This window comes from Protobothrops mucrosquamatus, unplaced genomic scaffold (genome assembly GCF_001527695.2).
Source record: "Protobothrops mucrosquamatus isolate PMUCROS unplaced genomic scaffold, P.Mucros_1.0 scaffold49, whole genome shotgun sequence".
NCBI classification, from domain to species: domain Eukaryota; kingdom Metazoa; phylum Chordata; class Lepidosauria; order Squamata; family Viperidae; genus Protobothrops; species Protobothrops mucrosquamatus.
Window position 1 is genome coordinate 1,299,168 of NW_015386431.1, and position 23,994 is coordinate 1,323,161.

Genomic DNA, 23,994 nt, shown 5'->3' on the forward strand with positions numbered 1-23,994 from the left:
AGTTTTCATTTTCATTTTATTTCAATTGATTTGTATTATTTTATTATTATAGATTTTAATTTTCATGTTGAAAGTAAGCCTCAAAATATTTGTAAATTAAAAAGACAGAAATTGAGTAAATAAAAATGTACAATTTGATAGTTAAAGTTTTCACTAGCATATGATTTTACTTTAACAAATATAGAAAAAGTAATATCCATTTCAAACCTTATATTTGTATACAAATTCATTTATATAATGAATTTAGATGCATAGATTGACTATTTAGTTTTTTATTTCTTTGAGCAGTCAAAAACATTATTATAATCTTTAGCTATGAAGCTAACAAGATTATTTTTAAAGAAAAATATACAATTAATGTAAATGTATGAATTAGGTTTTAAAAAGCACTAGCAGTTAATTATTTTTCAAAATGGTTTTGTTATATTTGTTACATTTTTACTCAAATATATTCAAATCATTTGTAATATTCCAAATTGTACTAATGATTTATAATAACTAAATACAGGCATAAAACTGTAAGAAAATAAATAAATAGTTGGACTACTAAAACTAAGTATATCTAAGACCAAAGGTATAGTTTGTGCATGCATATGGGATATACAAGGTAGAGCTGGACAAAATGGCTATATTAGCCTAGTCCCCTTATGCTGAACCTTTGTAAATTCAGAGAACTGTGTGATTCTTATTCTGAAATTAGCTTGTTCCTTATTCTAAGTCTTTGCCTTCTGTTACTGTTCCTTGAGGAGAAAAAGAAAAACTATTTATATTTACCTTTTAGTATTTCATATGCTTTACAATAGGATCTTAATCTATTTTGGACTCCTACTTTTATCACCACTAGTCAATATAGCTATGGCATGATAACATCTAGATTTGACTCCTATTGTTTCTCTAACAAGTCCCTGTAATGTTTTTGGCACAATTTCAGAAGTGGTTTGCCATTGCCTCCTTCCTAGGGCTGAGAGAGAGTGACTGCCTCAAAGTCACTCAGCTGGTTTTGGGCCTAAGGTGGAAACAGAACTCAGTCTTCTGGTTTCTAGCCTTGTCCCTTAACTACTACACCAAATTAGTTTTCTAGGTGCTGGGGTCACCTTTAAAGCCCCACATGGCTTGGGGGTGAGTTACTTACCGAACCATTTCTTCTTTCTACGTGTCCTACATTCCAGAAGAAGAGACATGCTGTGGGCACCATCGGCCAAGGAGTGTCAGACAGCAAGATCTTGAAAAAGATCCTTTTATGCCATGGCATCTGACTCTGGAAAATCATTCCTTATGAGATTAAGTTGGCCTCCACCCTGCTGGCCTTTTGTAGGGCCTGAAGACATGGTTCAAACCTGAGGCACCAGGTATGTGACAGAGCCCATGTCCTGGTTGTGTTGAAGGTTTTTTATGATTCTCTGACAGTTGTATGTTTTATTTTTGATACATTTTAGAAATGTATATATTTTTATTTACTTAAAGTTGGGTGCTACCCAGAGTCACGCATATGATGGGAAACCGTATAAACCAAATAAATAATTGGGTTATGAAAATTTTGAGAAAAGGTGAAAAGAATAAAGACCCTAAAATAAACCCTCACCATTTTATTCGTGTCTGTTCCAAATTCCACTCAGTTCTATGTGTTTACTATCAGCAAACAGATTTTGGGTGGCAGCTGAAAAACCTACAGACAATTTTCTTTTAGGAACCTTCATTTCTCAGGCAAAAGACAGATTAAGTAATAACAACATGAGGTCAAAGGTTAAGTTCAGCAAGAGCTGTTTCTTATGCCTAAGATATCATATGATCAATTCTGCAAAGCCACCAGATTCACACTCACCATAGGGTGCCCTTCCAGCTAGAGGGTTTATTAATGGAGTTGGATTTCCACTTCCTTCCCTTCTATTTCTGTCTGCTAGTGCTGGAAAATCTGAAAGATCCAGTCCAGTAACATTTTCACTGCCATCTAAAAGAAAATACATGTTGTTTTCAAGTTTATAAACATCCAATAATATATTTGTAGAACCATGCATACATATCATAAACAGACAATTCTGTAGAAACTTAATGATAATTATATTCCATTTCTTCCAAGTTACGATACTTGTAGCTTGGGAGAAAGAAGGGGTAAAGGAGAGAGAAGGAAAGGATAAGTAGTGTTTTAGCCCTCTAAAACAAGCTTGAAAGGTGACTATTGCCTTCTGTGTAAGCAGGTGAACAGAAAAGATGCACATGATATGGAAAACAGGAGAGTTCAAATATGCTTATATCTGCTAGAAATCTATCTATGCCAAGAATCAGAGGTCCAACAAATCCCTGTCCTATCTTGCTGCCAACTTCACCTGTCAGAAGATGGTATAAAGAACAAAGGGGTATGATATCCCAGACATAATCCTTACCAACAGGGAGGAATTGAAGAAGTGAAGGTGACAGGAACTTTGAGAGAAAATGGCCATGTTATCGTTGAGTTCATGATATCAAGGGGAGGAGGAATAGAGAAGAGTCAGACTTGTATACTGGATTTCTTGAATTCAGACGGAAGGTAGGAGGGATCAGGCTTGAAATTCTGAGGAGAAAAGTGTCTGGAAAGAATGGGAAATCCTACTAAACAAGATACCGAAGGCACAATTACAAACAATTTGTACCAGAAGGAAAAACTGAAGACATCTTAAGAGAACATGTGGATACATTTATACTTTCTAAATGTTGAAAAGAAAAAGGGATATGGATAGAAAGTGGAAGGGATGGCAGTAAGGAAGGATACAAGGCAGTCACCAGAAACTGTAGGGAATGTGACAGAAAGGCTAAAGTGCAGAATGAATTGAGGCTTCAAACAACAAAAAGGGAATGGGTTATACATCGGAAACAAAAAGGCAAAGTTAGGTCTGCTGTAAGCAGAAAGAGATAAATTGGTGATGGATGATGGAGAGAAGGCAGAACATCTTAGCTCATATTTTGTATGTGTCTTCTTTCAGAAGGGAAATTAGGCCTTCATTATGTCCATATTAGATTGGAGTGTAGTATCAAATAGGCTCTGTGCTGGACAATGTGCTTTTCAACATTTTTTAATAATGACCTAGATGAAATTGAGGGAATGATGATCAAAATTTTAGATATCACAAAACTAGGAGGAATGGCTAATACTTCAGAAGAGAAAGAGAAGATCTAAACAGGTTTGAACACTGGATAAGAAATAAACAGGATGAAATTTAACAGGAAGAAATGTAAAAACTTGCATCTGAGAAAGGCACAAAAATGTAAGATGGGAAAGTTTCATGTGAAAAAGACCTAATAGATATATTACATAAGCTAGCTGTGTGATGAAGTGTGGCTGAAAAGGTAAATGCTATTTTGGAATGTATTAACAAGAGCATGTAGTCCAGATCAGGAGAAGTACACTATTGTATTTTGCGCAGTTCTGGGCATCACAGTTTTTTAAAAAAGACTGATATATGGGAGTGCATCAGAGGACACTAAGATGATGAAAGCACCAAGCCCTGTGAGGAACAGTTAAAAAAACTGTGCATGTTTAGCCCACAGAAGGGAAGACTGAAGTATATAATAACAGTCTTCAGGTTCCTAAAGAGGAAATCTGTTATCCCATATTCAGACAGGATCTGAATCAATGACTTGAAAGTACTGAAAAGGAGAGTCAGATTAAATATTACGAGAAATTCCCTGGCAGTAAGAACTGTGAACCAGTGGAATAGTTGTCCCAATAAGTTGTATGTTCTCCTCGCTGGAGGCAGGATAAGCATCTGTCTGAAATGCTTTAGCAGATCCTGCTCTAAGCAGGCGTAGGAATAAATGACCTCAATTATCCTTTCCAAATCTATGAAAACCAACAAATAGTTGTAATCCCAAAACTACAAGATATACACTCTAGGCCTCTCTGTTCCTGACTAGTGTGAGAATATTTACTGGCTGGGAATAAGCAGACACTTTTTTTGCTTAAATTGTAGATTTTAATTGTAATTTGAATTTGCTTTTGGTTTTATTATTGTATACTGCCCAGTAACATAATCAAATGAGCTATATAGGTATCTAATAAATAAATCTAAAAAGCCTGTGATTCCAGCACTGTTACATTCTACTTCTTTCAGTTTTGCAGATACTGAACATCTATGACCACATATGAATTAGTGGATTTGGTTCATAATTAAAACTGGAGGGCAAAGGACACAAGGGGCTTTGGAGAAACTGGGAGAATCTCCTCTTTCACTTATGAAAATGAAGTCTACTGAAGACCATGAACATCTATACAAATACTGGGAAAGGAACATAAAATACACACAAAATAAGCTACCAAATGAAACCCTAAAGAATGAAGATTTAAAATAGGCTTACCTGTTCCATTAAAAATATTACTTGATAAAGAATTATTCATTCCAAATGCCTGATTCCTGTTCATTCCAAATCCAGACATGCTAACATAAACAAAAACAGAAGAGTAAAGAAAGTTTACATATATCCTCTAAATAATCCTCTAAATAAATATAGATCACCTTATTTTGACCTGCAGGAGATGAAAAAATTATACAAAACTAGCATGTTATCCGTGTTGTCTGTTTTTTATATGTTCACGCCTTCTCAATGAATCAGTTTAAACATAACATAAAAGAATAGCTTGGCTTGATAATAGCGCCAACCAGCAATAAGTGGTGGTCATATGGTTGGAAGCAATTGCTTCTCATTTATGAATAAACACTCTGGCTAAAATAGGAAGTGAGTTACTGACTCCAAATGGAAATTAAATTCTTTTCTAAACTGGAAATAGGCTGATATGAACTCTTAATGACTATATCCCAAACACAGATAAGAGCCTGATGGAAGAGTCAGCCCATAAATATTAACCAGGAATTATAATCTCACCATTATGACCTCTTAACAGGACATAGCTACATATTGTTATGTTTAATGCACCAAAAGATGCAAAGAAATATAAACTGAATTGGATATAAAGCATTTAAAAATTAACACTGTGTATTCCAAGACCATTGTTTGAAACAAACTGTTAAAAAAAATATATTGGGCTGATACTGCTGATCTGTTACAAAACAGAATTGAAGGTAAAATGCAGCTCTGAAGATATGTAAAGCATGATCAGCCCCACAAGCCTTTAAGAATCAAAGAAATCCAAAACCTCTTCAGGAAGTTACAACAGTACATATCATCTTGTGTACCACAATCTTCACATGGTTTGCAAACAATGAAGATACTTCCTTAATGTCACATCTCATATAATTCATAAGCATAATGCTATTTCCACTTTGTCTTTCTTCCTGTTTCTCACTGTCACCAACTGTTTATTTTTTTCATTTAACCCTTTCTTTTTTATATAAAAAAACAATTCAAGAGGAATATACCACTGGTTTACTTGTACCACCTTTCTTGTCATTCATAACAGATCAGATGCAACACAAATATTAATTTAATTACTTTAATTGAAAATGGATCTCCAACTGGTAAGTTCACAACTTACTAGAGACTCTCGGTAAAAGTATTAAGAAACAAGAGTAACTCTAACACCATTCACCTATTTCTTAGAAACATTGTATTTGATACAGATATTTTCCTAAACAAATGTTAATAGTTGCTATTTTCAGTCAACAAGTAACAAAGATTGATATACTGAGTCAATATAAGGCAGGAAAAACCTGCCTTTTACTTAAGGGATTTAAAAGAAGAAAAATTAAGATTATGAATTCCTATATAATATTTGCTTTTTCCCCCCACAATGTTTTAAGCTCGGATTGGAAAAAAAAAATAGAGAACCTAATCCAAAACAGGCTTCAAAAGTCACATATGACATAGCAAAAAAAAAAACTGGAAAGAAGATTAGTTTGTAAAACATGAGGACTTTGCTCAGAACTAAAGATATATCATTCCAGTGATGAAACAACCATAGCAAAATACAATCTACCTGCCTGCTGTAAATCTTGAAATATGCTCCACTTCTTTATCAGAAACGTAGTGTGCATAGGAATGAAAAGGGAAGCTCTTTGTGTGATTGAATGCCCCTCATATAACATGGGATATACTTATCTTACCTGTTCACAGTAAAAGGTTGTCGAGAGGGTTGTTGCTTTGGCATACAGATTATGCTGGGTGAACTTCGATTAGGACTGCCTAAACCTGAACTGCTCATGCTGTTTGTCCTGCTGGGAATTCCAATGCCCTGACCAACCTGAGAGTGGTTCATCATATTTCTAGGATTCATAGGCAATATACCCCTGAAAAATATGATACAACAATAACAAGTATGTCAGCATATCATTATTTTCACTTTGTCCAAGCCAATTTGTTTCTAAGTGGACATTTTATATATACATGAAATGAGTTATTTTATAATGAAGACCACCAGTTGTCCATCTTTTTCATTGGTATCATTCAATTGTGTGAATTTCAGATTCACACAATTCCCAAGTTCAATTAGGCTCGTATATTTTTTAAAAAAATTAGTGCTCAAGATTCTTATGTTCCAGGAAAGCTCAATACTGACTTGGAAAAACCAGTATGGGCTTAATAGGCTAATACTGCAGTTCCCAGATTGTGCCCTATGGTGCCCCAGGATGCTGCAGCAAACTCACGGGGGTATTTTATTACTTAATAAATAGAACTGTTAATAAGTTCACTGCAGGGCCCAAAGCTTCTGGTAAGGAACTGCCAGGGCCGCTGAAATTCAAAAAAGTCTGAGAACCCCTAGGCTAATGCACAAAATTACAATTCCTACTTGAATTTGGAATCCTGAGGAATCAGAGAATATCAAGTAATGCCAGCAATAACACTTTTGTTTGCTATATAAAATGTATTTTACTTATTAAATTTATATAGCTGCTCACTCACCAAGCAACTATTCTATCAATGCTGAAAGATTTTCCTAAAAGATATTCACCTATCTACCTCAACAGAATGTATACATTATTTTCTGTAGTAGAACCAATACTGCATTAGAAGTTTTTGCCCTACAACGTTCGCAAAGCAAAAGCTACAATCCAGGAAACAAACACCTGGTTCATTATTTCAAAAATATCTAGAATGCAAACTACTCCTAAGGAAATAAAACAGTATAATAGAAAATGTCCTGGAGAAGTATTTGTTATCAATAAATACCTGCTTGGAGATGGAGGCGTGTGAAGTGACATTGTTGGTACCCCTGTTGTTGGTGTTACGTGGCTTGGTAACTGAGTGCCTTGTGATAAGCTGCGATTTAACTGAGGGGTATTGTTACTTATCCCTCTCATTGGAAGGCCTAGTGCACCTATTGAAAAAAAAATCAGAAGAAGGGGAATGGAGAGAATTAAGGTATAATCTTATATGTTTGCTTTAACAATAAAATATCTTAATAAATATAAAAAAAAATAAACAAGCAGACCACCATTTTATGAAAACAGATTTTAAATTCACTGTTTTCTATTTCCAAACTTTATTTTTTATTAAATGAAAGGATTTTCGAGTAGGAGAATTATGGATTAAATATGTAGTTTAGTGTTTTTTTTCCTCAGAAACACTTGAGAATCAAAAATATTTTTTAAAAATAAACAAATCCAAGCTAAATAGTTTCTATGTCTGGAGGAATTCCCTAAACGTCTTAGTCAATAATCTACTTCATATAGTTTAAATATTGTTTAATTAATTGTTGATTATCAATTATCAACAATCAATTGCTAAAGATAAGGATAGTTTGCAGAGTACAACACAAGTTTGCATTTCCAACATTTATTAGTAGATATGACACTTACACTCCAATAACAGTCACAGCTGAAATCTATGCCAACTTACTAAACAATGACAGTAGACTTGCATCAAATGTATTATTTTGTACTATTAATTAATTCAATGGTGTCCATCTGCAAGTGGAATGGATATTGCTGGCATAATGGTTTTTTTCTATTTTCCCCTTAAAATAATTCTTCAGGGAGCTTCTGGAGAGGGGAAAGGCAATGGGAGTTATAAGATGGGAAGAAACAAAGAGAAAGGAAGAGAAACAGATGTGAAATTCCTCTTCCCCTATGTTCTCCTAAGTAATATGAGTAGGACAGTGCTGTGTTTTGGTCACAAATATAAGCATTTAGTTTTGATGCAAGCTATGTTTTAAAATCTCAATTTACAAAGGCCAAATGAAGATTTCCTGGTGGGATCTGAGATTTAGTAGCTTATGTATCATATAGTCTGCTTTTTTGGAGACAGAAAAATAATAGACAAGGCAATATACATTTGTGATCCAAAACTACATTTGAATTTATGTAACAAATCAAACTATTCATATTAATCAAAAGTTACAGAAATATATAAATTGCTTTCTTAAAATATTTAAAAACATATTCCTTCTTTCAGTTTTTTATATATTAAATATATGAAAGATGTCTATTTATGTTCACGGATGTGCACCCTTGAGTGTAAGACAGAAAGAAGATCACATGAAAATACTATAGACAATAGTAAATAAAAACATCTAATATATTGCTCATCCTAATATAAGCAATTCTTTTGTAACAGGACAAAGAATTTAGAACTGGACTTCAAAAACATATTTCAAAAACCGGTTTATGCAGAATAAGCAATTTAAAAAAGAATGACTTTTTATGCTCTATTTTAAGTCAACTATAAAGTACTATTTAAGGTAACACTATAGATATTTATACCAATACAAGCCAGCATACAACAAAGCTAAATAAGATGAAATGTTATTTAAGGACTAAAGCTATCACTATTTGTCTTGAAATTTTAATATACATATACATACACACACACACATATACATGTGTGTGTGTGTGTGTTAGTTATTTGGTATAATGAAAAATGTTATGCATATTACCTTCTCTATAAATGAGAAGAGAACACTGCCAACACTGTCTAAACCAGAGGTTCCCAACCTTTTGGGCACCAGGGACCGGTTACGTATGGAGAGGTTTTTCCATGGAGTGGAGGGGGTGTGGTTTTGTGTGCTGACTGCATCCCATGGATGGGGCTTTGCTTCTTTGTGCAGCCCGGTTGCTGGTGTGCTGTGGCCCGGTACCAGTCCACGGACCAGGGGTTGGGGATCCCTGGTCTAAAGGGGCAAATTCATTCATCTGTATCTGAGAGTTCAGCTCCCCAACAGCTTTGGATGTTAAGTTCAGCTGCTAGGGATATAATTATTCTTTGTTGTAAACAATTCTTAGAGCTATCACTTTAATAGTGTCAAAAATCATAATTTCCCCTTGAATGCTCTGACCAGACTTTCTATTCTCTGCTAGTCTTCCATGCAGTTCACAGGTCTGAGAGAAAAAGGCAATTTCTAAAATATATTACCATGCTCTCCTACACATGAATATGAACAAGAGAAACAAGGCATTCTGATGAGCCACTTAACTGGCATTTTGGAATTGTAAGGATTCCTAAAGCACCCTAGTCAAGAACTGCAATATAAACATACAAATAAGAAAACCTTCAGTTTCACAGTTCAATTAGAGAGCCATGTAGGATAGTTGCAGACTTAATAATGTACACAGAAATTCTTAAACAGAAGCAGAAGTAATTTAGGAGCAGTTTAAAATTTTCCCATATCTGGAAACATTTCTGAGCCATTTTATTATAAGGAAGGGGCCAGCAAAATAATACTGATGTTTTTTATTTAAAATCCAAGAGGATATTGTTCTTCCTGGAATATGATTCATGAATATTCTCTTTGAACTAATAAAAGTTTGCTATTCATTTATAGAAAAAAATGCTGCCAGATATAAGATTTTTTGTGAAATATTGACAACATAAACTGAAATAGCAAGTTAGATGAATTCTAAAACATAATCCAGTATTATTATTTATTCTCCAGTAACTTAAGTGATAAGAATCTAATATGAACAACTGAATGTTCTGTAGAAGTGCTAAAATTAAAAAAGCTATTTATGAATTGTTCATTTTTAATGCTCTCAATTGAAACAATGGCTTGCAAGCATATTATAGGAAAAAAGTTTGCATCATATTTTAAGATGCAGTTATGCTGAAATTATTAAGGATGTACAAAGCAATTAAAAGAGGTGTTTTGCAAAGCATGCTAACAAGAGCGAAACACCTGTCTTCAAAGCACAAAAGTAGTAGCGGTTTTTGGAACACTTCTGCATCTGCTCTGAAACTTGTTTCTAGTTGTCTGCATGTGTGCACACAAGAACAGTTCTGCTGACAAAGCAAAACAGCTGACTATGATACATATGTACAGATAACTGAAGACAGTTTTCAAAGCAGCTGTGCTGGACTTCCAAACACTATCTTTTTAAAATACTTTGAACAGCTTTAAAAACTGTATCAATAGAAAAAAGGCTACATTAAATGAATCTAATTTAAGGTAACTTACAAACACATACAACCATTGGCCTATTATAAAAATAGATTTCTTACTTTGTTGCCCATATAAACTTGCCCCAAACTGAGACAGCTGACCTGATGTTGATGGTGATGCCAGCATCTAAATTGGAAATCAAATGTAAAACAAATTAGTCAAGGATAAAATGTAGTGGTTATGAAATATTAAACACTTTAAAGATAAGCACTATAATTTGTTAAACATTGGTATTATGGTATTATGTGACAAGGAGGGACTTTTAAATTAAACCAAGGAGTATGGTAGCCATAAAAGCTGGGTGACCTCATTTTCTCTCAGTCCAACTCACTTCACAGGGTTGTTGTTGTGGGGAAAACAGGAGGAAGGAATGTTTGATATGTTTGCTGCCTTGAGTTATTTGTAAAAATAATAAAGGTAGGATACAAATAAATAAAATAAAATCTCTTATTATTAAATGGAATTTTGTTCATTATATGCCCACTGCTGTGAAAGAAACTGCAGTTTGTTCTGTCCTTGGGGTTCCCTGGACATTCAGGATGTGAACAACTAGTATCCTGTTATAAATATCACTTTCTTGAGCAAAGTAATAGAAAGAATGATGGCCAGCCAGCTACATATGCACTCAGAGAAAGCCTATTATAATTTCAGTTTGGCTTCAGGCCTCAAATCATCAGTTCAAGTAACTGAAGAAATTTAATACAGGTAGTCCTCGATTTACGAGTTTATTTAGTGACTGTTCAAGGTTACAACAGCACTAAAAATGTGTCTTATGACCATTTTTCACACTTACAACCATTGCAGCAATCCCCATGGTTCATGTGATCAAAATTCAGGTGCCTACCAACTGATTCATATTTATGGCAGCTGCAGTGTTTCATGTGTTCCCCTTTTATGACTTTCTGACAAGCAAAGTCAATGGGGAAGCAACAACCCTAACTTAACAACTGCAGTGATTCACTTAACAACTGTGACAAGAAATGTCATAAAATGAGGAAAAATTCACTTGACAAAGGTTTAGCTTAGCACAAAAATTTGGGGCTCAATTATTGTCTTAAGTCAAGGACTACTTGTACTGTAAAAAATCCTTAGATACCCAAACTGATTAATTTTACACACAGATAATACAAGTGCTACCTTTAGATGTTTTAGATATCTTAAGTTGAATTTTGTACTATTGCCAATTGTTACTTGCTAAAGTGGGACAGCAGGAAAGGAAATCGAGATGTTGTTTGCAGTCCTATTTGTAGGACTACCACTGGAGAACATTTGACTCAAAACTCCATCCCCCTTCTTCCTTGTATCTATACAAAGCCACTGAGGAAAGTTATCCAGTAACTGAGAACATAGTATCTTCAGTAATACAACCATGCTATATTTTTACAAATTTGCAGAGTGCTCTGCTGTTATAAGAGTAAAAGCAGTAACTATGGCACTTAGCAATAGCACTTAGACTTATATATTGCTTCACAGTGCTTTACAGCCTTCTCTAAGCAGTTTACAGAGTCAGCATATTGCCCCCAACAATCTGGGCCCTCATTTACAGACCATTTTACTGAAGGAAGGAAAACCTGGAGCTGGTCAGAATCATACTCCTGGCAGTAGCAGAGTCAGCCTGCAATAATGCATTCTAACTACTGCGCCACCATTCTGTAAAGTGTGTGGTATAGTAAAAGTAATTGTGTTTGTTTGTCTATGTGTGGGGTGTAATTCTGTATATTACAAAAACCTACTCTCATTAAGCCTAAACTTTAAAATGAAATATAATATGCACAAAAAACTTACATCTTTTTCTGATCGATGTGGGAACATCGATGACTGGCTGTAGTACATATTTTCATCATGGTAGTCACTGTCGACCCCCTCTACAAACTTCTTTCTTGAAGCACCAAACATGCTGTTTGTCACCTAGATGATAATATACAGCATTGTTTCCTTTAATTATTTATAGAATAAAAAACCCTAGGTATTCAAGTTGCATAGATTATATTTGTATACATTTAGGCACCTTTGGTCTGACGTAATGTATTTCTGTATGTCTTAACATTATAGGAACAAACTTTCAGTTTTTGAACTCTGTAACAGTGTAACACCCACAAGGTCTTGTTTTATGTTCAACTAATCAGATTTGCTCATTTCACCTCTCTAGGTAACTATCGTATCTACTTTGCTGATGAGTAATGGAGAGATGTGTGCAAAATTTTGCCCAGTTTACCAAGAAGGCTATACGTTAATATATACATCTCTGTAGTACCACAATCAGAAAAACCAAGTCATGGAGCCAAGCCTACAGTAGGATGGCTCCTTTTGTGCCTAGCCACTACGACATTGAGTTTAATTGAAGGTATTGTCCCTTAACTTCCATTTTATAGAAAACCATATCCCATCTTCCTCCAACGCATTTAACTAATGTTCTCACTTTATGATTACCACATCCCACTGCACAAATGTAATTATTGCTTACAAAAGGAAATGCTTAAAACCACAGGGATTATCTTCTCCTTTATTCTAACTGGCCAAAGTAATGAGAGGAGAAATCTTTAATGGCAGGGATGAAAATCAGAAACAACTAAAGTACTGTCCTGTATATATTAAGCCAGAGGGAACATTCTGTAACAGGTAACTCTTTCCTATTGCTTGTAATTTGGGAACTATCACAACTAATGCCAAGGTAGGAAAAAGTATATGATATTTTATTCAGATATCTGAATTAAAAACAAGCTGCAACTGCTCTCATGTATTCAGCCTTGATACATAGAATCCCATTTCCACTCTATCTAATTTATTAGATTTACTACCCACCTTCCTTCAGAAATTCAAGACATCATATAGTGCTCCGTTCTCCAATTTCCCCCCCAGCGCAATTCCTATTAGTAGGTTGGATTGAGACATAATAACTAGCTCACACACATTCACTCAGTTTCTTTGGCTGAGGGTACACTTCAACCAAGGCCTCTTCAGTGGCAATTTAATATTTTCATCAATAGAACACAATAGCACTTTATGACAGCAGATTGAAACCTATGGCTTAGCCGTCAGTCGAGCCCATCACTTTGTCTAACCATTAAGACTGCTGAGACCAGTAATTCTTAAAACAAAGAATGCCACATTATGTTAATTCCAGGTATGAAGTCAGAAATATTACAGATATTATTGAACCAGCTTTTATGAGTTGATTGAGTAATTTATTTATCTATCTTTTTACAATCTATAATGTGTACAAGATTCTTATATGACAAATGGATATTTTCAATTAGTGGCAGAAAAAAAAATACATTTTTACCATAAAAGTAACTAGACTTACATCTGCAAACAGAATTAAACCTGGATCATGTTTCTAAGAAAACGTATGGATTGTGAATCGAATGCACAATGTAAAAAAGTTTATCTCTTTTACCTTACACACCTGAATAATATATAAAGAATGCAATTAGTGGGCCCAAAATTGTAATTTAATATATGTACAGTGAAGAAAAAATTATTTGATCCCCTACTGATTTTGTACGTTTGCCCACTAACAAAGAAATGATCAGTCTATAATTTTAATGGTAGGTTTATTTTAACAGTGAGAGACAGAATAACAAAAAAAAAAAATCCAGAAAAACGCATTTCAAAAAAGTTATAAATTGATTTGCATTTTAATGAGTGAAATAAGTATTTTACCCCTTTGCAAAACATGACTTAGTACTTGATGGCAAAACCCTTGTTGGCAATCACAGAGGTCAGATGTTTCTTGTAGTTGGTCACCAGGTTTGCACACATCTCAGGAGGGATTTTGTCCCACTCCTCTTTGCAGATCCTCTCCAAGTCATTAAGGTTTCGAGGCTGATGTTTGGCAGCTCAAACCTTCAGCTCCCTCCACAGATTTTCTATGGGATTAAGGTCTGGAGACGGGGCGTTGTCTTACCTGAACGCCTTTTCTCAGCATGACGATGGAGAATCCACCAATGGTTTAGCTTCGTCTTCTGCCCGGATAGACTAAGTCAGCCAAGTTGCCCCACCTACCTCCCTGGAGCAGGACCCCAGTCTCGACTGAGGCGCAGCTGTTGGCTATGATTCAAGTGTGTTGGCTCAATTATTTCTGATACAGGACCTGACAGGCCCTACGGGTGGGAGTGGATTCTCCATCATCATGCTGAGAAAAGGCGTTCAGGTAAGACAACGCCCCTTCTCCAGCATGACAAGTAGAGAATCCACCAATGAGACGTACCAAAGCCTCACTGTCCCTGTGGGTGGGAAGCAGTCTGGGCCTGTGTCCCACTCTTTGATACTACGCATTGGAGGACCCTCCTGCCAAATGAGGCCTCCGTCGATGCGAACTTATCTAACTTATAGTGTCTTACAAAAGGGGAAAGCGACACCCACGTCACCGCCCTACATATTTCTTCAATTGGCGCCTGAGTCGCCCACGCTGCTGATGTTGCAGCACTGCGAGTGGAATGGGCAGTGATTTGATTAGGGATTGGGAGTGATTGCCTCTGGTATGCTCCTGCTATGCAATTCCTGATCCATCTGCCGATTGTGGATGCCGTGACCCTTCAACCCCTTGAGTGAGACTGGAAGGATACGAACAGGGCCTCAGACTTGCGGAAGGGTGCAGTTCGCTTTATGTAATGCCTTAAGGCCATGCGAACGTCTAAAGTTTGCCATTTGCATTCCAATTCATGGGAAGGCTGAGGGCAAAAATCTGGTAGCACCACCTCCTGCATCCTGTGAAACAAGGAATTGACCTTGGGAATGAAGGAGGAATCCAGTCATAGGATCACCCTATCTGCGTGGAAGATGCAGAGGTCTTCCCTAACTGATAGTGCTGCCAACTCTGAGATGCGTCTAGCCGAAGTTACAGCGACCAGAAATGTGACCTCAAGTGTCAGGTACTGTACTTGCCATCTGTGTGCGAAAAGGGCCAGCCTGCCACCAATGGGGGAGCTTTTCCCGTCACTTGGATTTACGAAAGGGGCGGCCCCCCGCTCCTCGAAAGAGCTGCTTCGACTGGAATTGCTGCCTATATCTGTCCCTGTTACCGGATCTGTCGACCTGTCTGTCTGATCTGGGCTGATAGGGGCGGGAAAAAGGAGGCTCTGGACCTGCTTCTGATCTGAAGAGTTGTCTGTGAACTTAAGTAGAGACTCTCCTCTCAGTCTTCCTTGAGAGGTGAGCCAGGACCTTGCGTTTGTCCTTGTTTTCTATTAGATAAGGGTTTAGGGCCTCACCAAAGAGTAGGCCACCCTTATAAGGCGCAGCAGCCAACCGCTACTTTGCCTTGATTTCAGCTCGCCATTGTCTGAGCCACAGTAATCTGCGTGCTGTGATGTTGGACGCTATTGCTCTAGCAGAGTAGTTTGCAGCGTGTAATGATGAATCTGCCATGAATTCAGCTGCTGCCACCAACCTCCTTAAATCATGGTGGGTTCTCTCCTCCTCTGGGGAAATCCTGGCCGGGAGTTGGTGCAGCCAAAGCAACGAAGTCCTAGTGAAAAAGGAGTTAGATATGGCTGCCCTGATCGCCCACGCTGAGGCCTGATGTGTTCTGCGAAAAGTCAGTTCCGCCTTCCTGTCTTTTGACTTCAGGGCCTCCGCCGCGTCCCCGGATACCGTGGAGGTTGAAAATAGAGCCACCAGTGGCTCATCTACTGCCGGGACCTCTATTACCTCTGATAAGGCAGGATCAATGTTGAACAGCTTCTTATCTGTCCCCCCCCATTGAAGGGAAAGGCCCTGGTGCCCCCCAATTTTTCTGAATTGTATTAAAAAAGAGGGGAGGGGATATATTGTTGTGTGTAGGTGGGTTCCAAAAACACCCTGCTGTTCGTGTCCTGACATGTAGAGGGTCTCTCCTGGGGGATCCTTGGCCTCTTAATCTTTGCCGTGCTGCTGGCCTTGTGGAGCAGGGATTTAAAGAGGGTCGGATTGAAAAGTCCTATGAACGGTGGGGGGTCTGGGGATATATCTTCATCCTCTGACAGCCCCTGATCCGTTTGCTCGTAGTCCCCCGTGGAGGACCTTCTGCTTCTGGAGGAGCGAGATGGTGAAATTGATCCCTGGTATGCCGTAGCTTCCTCTTGGAAAAGGTAGGATCGACCTCTTGAAACAACTGACCCAATTCTGGACTTGTGATGCATTGTAGAAGCAATGCCCTGCCTGACGGCCTGAGATATCAGGGACTATAAGTGTTCTGATGATAGGGCTCCCTGATTGTCTGTGGGGCGAAGCCCCTCCGCTGAATGTGTACCGGGTGCCCCTGGGCTCTCAGGCCCCTCGCTTAAGGGAATCTCTCTGTCTGTTCTGCCTTGGCCTCTGATTCCAGAGGTTCCTGAATAGACTGCAGCGGGCCAAATATCTCATCCTCTGTGTAAGCAGGGGGAACTAGTCCGTCTCCTGCTGTGTTTTGTCTCTTTTCGGCTCTAGAGAATTGTTTCTTCAGAGCCTGGTGTCTTCGTTTGGCCTCATCAGTGGCCTTGGAGGATCTTTTGCCTGATATGGCTTTGGCTTTGATCCTTCCCGCTGCTTCCTGATTGGAAGATCTTGGCCTCTTACGTCCAGGAGGACTAATGGAGGAGTCCTGTGCTGCTTGAGCAGCAATGGTATCTGCCATTTACACAAGAGATATCTCAGCGTAGGGACTGACAGGAATCTCGAGGTGAGAGGCCTGGTAATAGGTCGGCTTAGACCACAGAGCAATCTGGTAATGACTGGAAACAGTCCAAAGTGGTAAGGCCAATTAATGGTACAGCCACACCTCTGTGCTCCCTTAATCCAACACTCTGTTGTGTTGCTGGCAGTGGCAAGATCAAATTAATGATACGACCCGCACACAAACATTGGGCAGACAGCTCATGTTGTCGTGACTCTTCCTCTTCTCTGTCTTCCTCCTTTTTTTATTCCTTTAAAAACGTGGTAATTGAAACGTGGTAATTGAATTTGAATTTGTGCCGGAATGGCTCAGCAGGTACAGGGAAATGGCATTATTTTGTACTGGGAAGGTTTTGTAGCTGAGAGGGGTGACACGTGCTTCTCTTCCCTCCCCCCCCCCGTTCAGGACTTCTCCGGCCTGATCCCCTTCCTGGTTCAATTGGAGAGAGAAAATTGAAATCATCCACCTTGTGCTGGTCCGAGCCAGCTGCGGCCTACCGGCACTGTGCTTCAGGGGCAATTGATGTCCAGCCTGTTGGAATCTGAGCGGGAGCTGGCTAGCCAGTCGTTTTAAATTTTGCGGCTTGAAAATGGCGGCTGCAAGCCTGTCTTATCAATGGTGGCCGCTCTGAATTCACTCCCTGCGGCTGGGATGAGGTGAGCTAATATCGAGCGGTCCGGCTGTTCCGTGGAGGCTACGTATGGCTTCTCTCCACCCGGGGGGAAGATTCCTCCCTCCCGCTCTGCAGCCCAGGCGGTGCCAAAATGGCGACCAGCTCCTTTGTTACCCCTCGTGACGATCAGCTGGGGTTTCAACTAAGCCCTGCGGATCCGCTCCGATCGGCTGGAAACAGCGACGAACGGCTGCTCATTTTTCACCCCCCCTCCTTAGGTAAAAAGCAAGAAAACTTAAATACGACCTGATCTAGTGATCTGATCCTAGAGCCAAGTTGTGTGTCCTCTCAGGCGAAAGACTAAGTCGAGACTGGGGTCCTGCTTCAGGGAGGGAGGCGTGGCAACTTGGCTGACTTAGTCTATCCGGGCAGAAGACGAAGCTAACCCATTGGTGGATTCTCCACTCATCATGCTGGAGAATGGCTAGGCCACTTCAGGACCTTAATGTGCTTCTTCTTGAGCAACTCCTTTGTTGCCTTGGCCATGTGTTTTGGGTCATTGCCATGCTGGAATACCCATCCACGACCCATTTTCAATCCCTGGCTGAGGGAAGGAGGTTCTCACCCAAGATTTGATGTCCCTTTGATGTGGTGTCCTGTCCCCTTACAGAAAAACACCCCAAAAGCATAATGTTTGCGTCTCCATGTTTGACAGTGGGGATGGTGTTCTTGGGGTCATAGGCAGCATTCCTTCTCCTCTAAACACGGAGAGCTGAGTTGATGCCAAAGAGTTCGATTTTGGTCTCATCTGACCACACACTTTCACCCAGTTGTCCTCTGAATCATTCAGATGTTCATTGGCAAACTTCAGACGGGCCTGTACATGTGCTTTCTTGAGCAGGGGAACCTTAAGGGTGCTGCAGGATTTCAGTCCTTAATGGCGTAGTGTGTTACCAATTGTTTTCTTGGTGATTATGGTCCTAGCTGCCTTGAGATCATTGACAAGATCCTCCCGTGTAGTTCTGGGCTGATTCCTCACCATTCTCGTGATGATTGAAACTCCACAGGGTGAGATTTTGCATGGAGCCCCAGACTGAGGGAGATTGACAGTTATTTTGTATTTCTTCCATTTGTGAATAATCACACCAACTGTTGTCACCTTCTCACCAAGCTGCTTGGCAATAGTCTTATAGCCCATTCCAGCCTTGTGTAGGTCTACAATCTTGTCCCTGACATCCTTGGACAGCTCTTTGGTCTTGGCCATGGTGGAGAGTTTGGAATCTGATTGATTGCTTCTGTGGATAGGTGTCTTTTATACAGGTAACGGGCTGAGATTAGGAACACTCCCTTTAAGAGAGTGCTCCTAATCTCAGCTCGTTACCTATATAAAAGACACCTGGAAGCCAGAAATCTTGCTGATTGATAGGGGAATCAAATTCTTATTTCACTCATTAAAATGCAAATCAATTTATAACTTTTTTGAAATGCATTTTTCTGGATTTTTTTGTTGTTATTCTGTCTCTCATTGTTAAAATAAACCTACCATTAAAATTATAGACTGATCATTTCTTTGTCAGTGGGCAAACGTATAAAATCAGCAGGGGATCAAATAGTTTTTTCCCTCACTGTAAAATTTGCATTATAAGGTAGCCACTATGCAGTCTGTACAGTATCTGAAAAGTGCTATAAGTAAAAAAAAAAAGTATGGTTTATCTACAAAAATATGATCAATTACAGCTTTAATTCTAAGAGTTATATCCTTTAGTCAGGCTTTGTGATCTCCAAGTTTTATTCAATCTACTCTTCTAATTTAGACAATTTGTTCAGATAATTTATAACCGGCTCAGTAACCAAATATGCATATTTACTTATGGGGTCTTTCAAAACTTATAGTTGAGAATTCAAATCTGGTACAAACCTGATATAGATACAATAAGAAACCACTATCATTTGTAGGAATAACCTTACTCGAAGGGAAGAAAGTATTTTCCTTGTTACATACTTTGCTTTTGTTTCTCTTCAAATAATGTTTAAGCTACATTAAGGTAGCTTACGTACTCAGCTACCTAAGTCAGGTCATGTTTAATGTGAATCCAAATAATACAATATTTGATTTGGTGCAAATTATAAATTGATACCAGGTCACTCTCCTCCTTTCCTTCTTCCCTTCCTTCATTTCATTTATGGGGCCCCCATCTTGTCAAGAGACAAGTTTGGACAGCTTACAAACATTAAAGCTACTACACATTAAAATAATAAAGAAAAAAAACCCTAACAGTAATAAATATTGTTGAATGATTGGGAGAAGAGGAACACAAAGTATATTTAATAAAAAAAATTCAGTTAATGAGGCTAGCACGTGCACAGTCACGTTTGGGATTTTGGACACTGCTAATCTTCATATGTGCAAATTGGAGAAGATTCTTTCAGAGAAAAACAATACAATTAAAAAAGAAGAAGCCTAGAACATTAGAGCAAAAATCTGATAAATTGAACAAGAACGTGTTATTAGGAACACTAAAATAGGATAAAATGTTAGAATGCCTGACTGCAGTTTGTTGTTCAGTTGCTAGGTTGTGTCCGACTCTGCGACCCCATGGACCACAGCACATCAGGTCTCCCTGTCCTCCACTTTCTCCTTCACTTTGTTCAAATTCATATTCATTGTGTCAATGATACTATCTAATCATCTCATACTCTACCATCCCCTTCTCCTTTTGCCCTAACTACAGTAGAATGTATTTATTTTAATTTGGCTTTCTAGAACTACTTTGCTAACCATATGTTTAAATTATAAGTACATTATTGTTATCCTTTACTGTAAAATTTCATTAATATAAATATAAAAATGTATGCTTAAAACTTTTCATTGCTTATTTTTAACAAGCTGGAATCAATTACCGTATTTTCCATAGAAATATTACTTTGAATAGTGCAAATTTCAATAGTGACCATTTCAAGGGATTTATTAACTACACATTGACCCCAAAATCCTGTATCAATCTCAATCAATCAAAATTTTACGATCCAATAAATGTTTGCATTTTGTGCAATTGTGACTCACACCCTCACCACTAAGGAGGATGGACTAGGCAATATGCCGCACATTGATCTGTTTGAAAATTATCTGAAAACTATCATTAATTTAGACTGAAGTTGCTCATGTGCTGGTGGACAAAGACTGCCATAACCATGCAACGATAGTAATACTAGTTTTATTTAATTATTTCAATTTTTTGTTTTCTTTATAATCTTTGCTATAGTGGAAATATCTTTAATTGCCAAATGTTGCTCTTCAGTTAGTGCTACCCAAATAATGTAATAAATGCATACAATCAAATTACATATATTCTGAATTGATATTTGTCCAGATTAGAGACCCAGAGCGATTGAAAGAGCCAACATGGATGATCATAATTTTCTTCCCCAGCTTTCAGGCCTATGATGCTGCTGCATTAAATATCCAGGTGACTATAGATAGAAGAATCTTCAGCTTCAGTATTGGTAAGCTACCAGCTAAACCCTCAAATCTACAGTTACAAAGATGGATTTATGAAACAGCAAGTAGATTATAACAGGGCTTTTTAACCAGTGTACATGTATCACCTGTGGTACTTTGCCACATGGCAAGTGGTACGTGACCATCCTAGAGAAGTGTAGCGGGGGAGGGGAATGAGCCGAAGCTACCCAAGCCTGAGGGAGAGGCAACTGCAGCTGCAGGATTGTCTGGGCTCGGCAGAAGCCCCAGGAGCCGACAGGGCTCCAGCTGATTGGCACTTCCGGAAGCAGCTCAGAGCTGGAGGTGAACTGAAGGAAAGGGGGGGGAGGAGAGGCTATAAAATGAGGTGGTTTGGGCGGGAAAGGGGGGAAAAAGACAACAGGGAAAGGTTTAATCCCTTTAAGCAAATGTAATTAATTTTACCCCCTTTAATTGAGTCTGTCTATAGCAGAATGTTAAACTGCCAGCCCATGGGCCGGATGCATGATACTGAAACCATGCCTACCCCATTGCTGGCAATGGGGAAAAAGTTGTGATACGTTGTGCGACGTCACAAGTTTGACATGCCTGGTCTATGGCTTTTAGAAAGTTTTCTTTGAAGGTAAACAGGCTTAATTTAAAGCTAAAGCTTTTCGCAATTGCCAGAGCCTTTCAGTTTCGGATTGCAACACTGTGACATGTGCTATGCCTGAGGCAGCTTAAAGAAGAAGAAAAAACAGAGTTTATGTGTTTCTTTATTTTGTGAGCCTTTCTTGCTTTGCACTTGATTCCTGTGTCTTTAAGGGTACAGGGAAGGGATTGGGGTGTGTATATGTGCACATTCTTACTATACTCAGAAGGGAAAGAGGAAGAAGGGCCGACCAGCTAGCTCAGGGGTCTACAAACTTAGCAACTTTAAGACTTGTGGACTTCAACTCCCAGAATTCCTCATCCAGCCATGATGGCTGAGGAATTCTGGGAGTTGAAGTCCACAAGTCTTAAAAGTGCCAAGTTTGAAGATCCCTGAACTAGCTGGTAGTGGTGCATATTAAAAATATATGGATAAATTCATCATACATTTGTCAGTGCAAAGGGAAAGTGATTCAGCAAAGGAATAGCCACCAAAAAAATTAAAACTGGTACTTTTTTCCTTTTTTCTACAGTTTGTAATATTTTATTAGATTATAGAATAAAATACAAAAATACAAAAGCAAATAGTAGGACACAGTGGGGAGGGAAAGGGGGAAAAAGTGAGGGGGAGAAGGGAAAAAGAACAGACTTCCTTTCTTGCAGTAGAATGAAGCATTAATACTGAACCTCAACTTTTTACTTTTCCATAATATTATAAACTAGCCATTTCTATAACAACAAATGAATCTAATCAGTAAAACCCAAAATCCCCCCCCCTTTTTTTTTAGTCATCAAGTTTCTGACACCTTGCTAACCACTGGTGGTACTCAAATATTGTCACGTCCTAAAAGTGGTACAAGCTGTGAAAAGGTTGAGAAGCCCTGGACTATAAGACAGCCTGACAAGACAATTATGAATGAAACAGCCAATAGAGAGACCAGATGCAAGATTTTCTTTCTCCATAATTCTCCAGATTATCTAAGTCATTCAGTCAAGGATTAAAGGTCCAATAAAAACAAGTAACCACTTTGGAAGTAGCTTCTCTAGCATTGGACTTGTCAACCAAGACAATGCTTCTTTCAAGGTACTATATAAAGTATGTGATACAACTATTTAAAAGCCAGGATATTTCTTGAAAATGCTGTCAAGTCTGGACTGCTTTGGAGGAAAAATTGTTTATACATCATGATTCTCTCAGAAGAATTTACAGATAAGAATCCACATTAAATACAGTGTGCTCATGTCCATTTCTATATTTCCAATTAGAGAAGAAAAACTAGTATCGTACGATTGGAATATTAATTTCCATTCCCAATCACTCTTCCCTGACCAACTATGATGTGCAGTATGAAATTGCTGTTCTATTGGGCAAAATATATAGGGAAGGGGAAACTGTTTTTTAAAATTTTGATACTGATTTTACAATTTACCAACTCCCCTGCAATAAAGGAATTATCAACTCAGGAATTTTAGCAAATATGACTAGACAATTAAATGTTAAGATTAAAATAAATATTTATTATCTTGAAAAATGGGCATTCGGGAAAGTTTAAGCTTTTCAATATATTGTACAAATAATGCTGTAAGTTAAAATTATTATAAATATTACAATTAATTGCCATGTATGATTCATTGAGAATGCAAACAGCAGCAAATAAGATATTGCCAATTCAGTTTAAAGAGAGCTAAATTTAGTATCGTGGCCTTACATTAAATCAATTTCAGGAGCTACATTCCTATTTAGACATTATTTTTTCAACCATACATATATTTAACATAAGAAATAAATATACAACATATCTATCTTATTATTCCTAAACTTCTTCAAATATTTAGCAAAGAAATACTTTATCAACCACTTAAAAAATCTTCCTAAAAGAATCACCTAACACACACTAGGAAAATATCTACCTACCTAAAAACCGTAATTTTGCCCATTAATTTTTTTGTCTGTTGAAGCAAGCAAGCTTTGATGGATACTTCCTGTAAATGAAGTAGATTGAGTTATTAGTAAAGTTGTGTGAATTCACAACATTATCAAATACAGTAAGTTTTATTTTATTAAAAAAAAATCAAACATCAAACTAAAAAAACCAAAGCCCAATTTATTTGTTATAGGAACTCTGAAAGTACAACTCAAAACACTGTAACAATTTCAAAAAATATGCTATCTATGAATTTGTCTTTATCAGTCTCTGTTCCAAATTTAATCACCAAAGGTTAATTATACTTTTCTTTTTCTTAAAATCTAATTTAAAGAACTCTCAGACTTCTAAATCTGTTACTTAGGATGTACTCTTACTGTCACTGTTAAAAAAAAAGCTATTCTCCAATCTTAC

The 23,994-nt window shown here is 37.7% G+C and overlaps 1 protein-coding gene across 2 annotated transcripts in view; it reads right to left on the reverse strand.

Annotated features, from left to right (window-relative positions):
* Nucleotides 1-23,994, reverse strand: part of CNOT2 (CCR4-NOT transcription complex subunit 2) — a 67,188-nt gene that overhangs the window by 12,461 nt on the left and 30,733 nt on the right. Inside the window, exons 1-7 of one of the 2 annotated variants that reach the window (XM_015811795.2) lie at nt 23,571-23,586; nt 12,086-12,208; nt 10,360-10,426; nt 7,096-7,243; nt 6,033-6,215; nt 4,330-4,409; nt 1,823-1,948 (exon numbers count right to left, since the gene is read on the reverse strand). In XM_015811795.2, the coding sequence (XP_015667281.1) occupies nt 1,823-1,948; nt 4,330-4,409; nt 6,033-6,215; nt 7,096-7,243; nt 10,360-10,426; nt 12,086-12,196 (715 nt within the window). In that variant the 5' untranslated portion in view covers nt 12,197-12,208; nt 23,571-23,586. Of the gene's footprint in view, nt 1-1,822; nt 1,949-4,329; nt 4,410-6,032; nt 6,216-7,095; nt 7,244-10,359; nt 10,427-12,085; nt 12,209-23,570; nt 23,587-23,994 lie in introns of those variants that run through there. The other variant, XM_015811796.2, reaches the window with a different exon arrangement.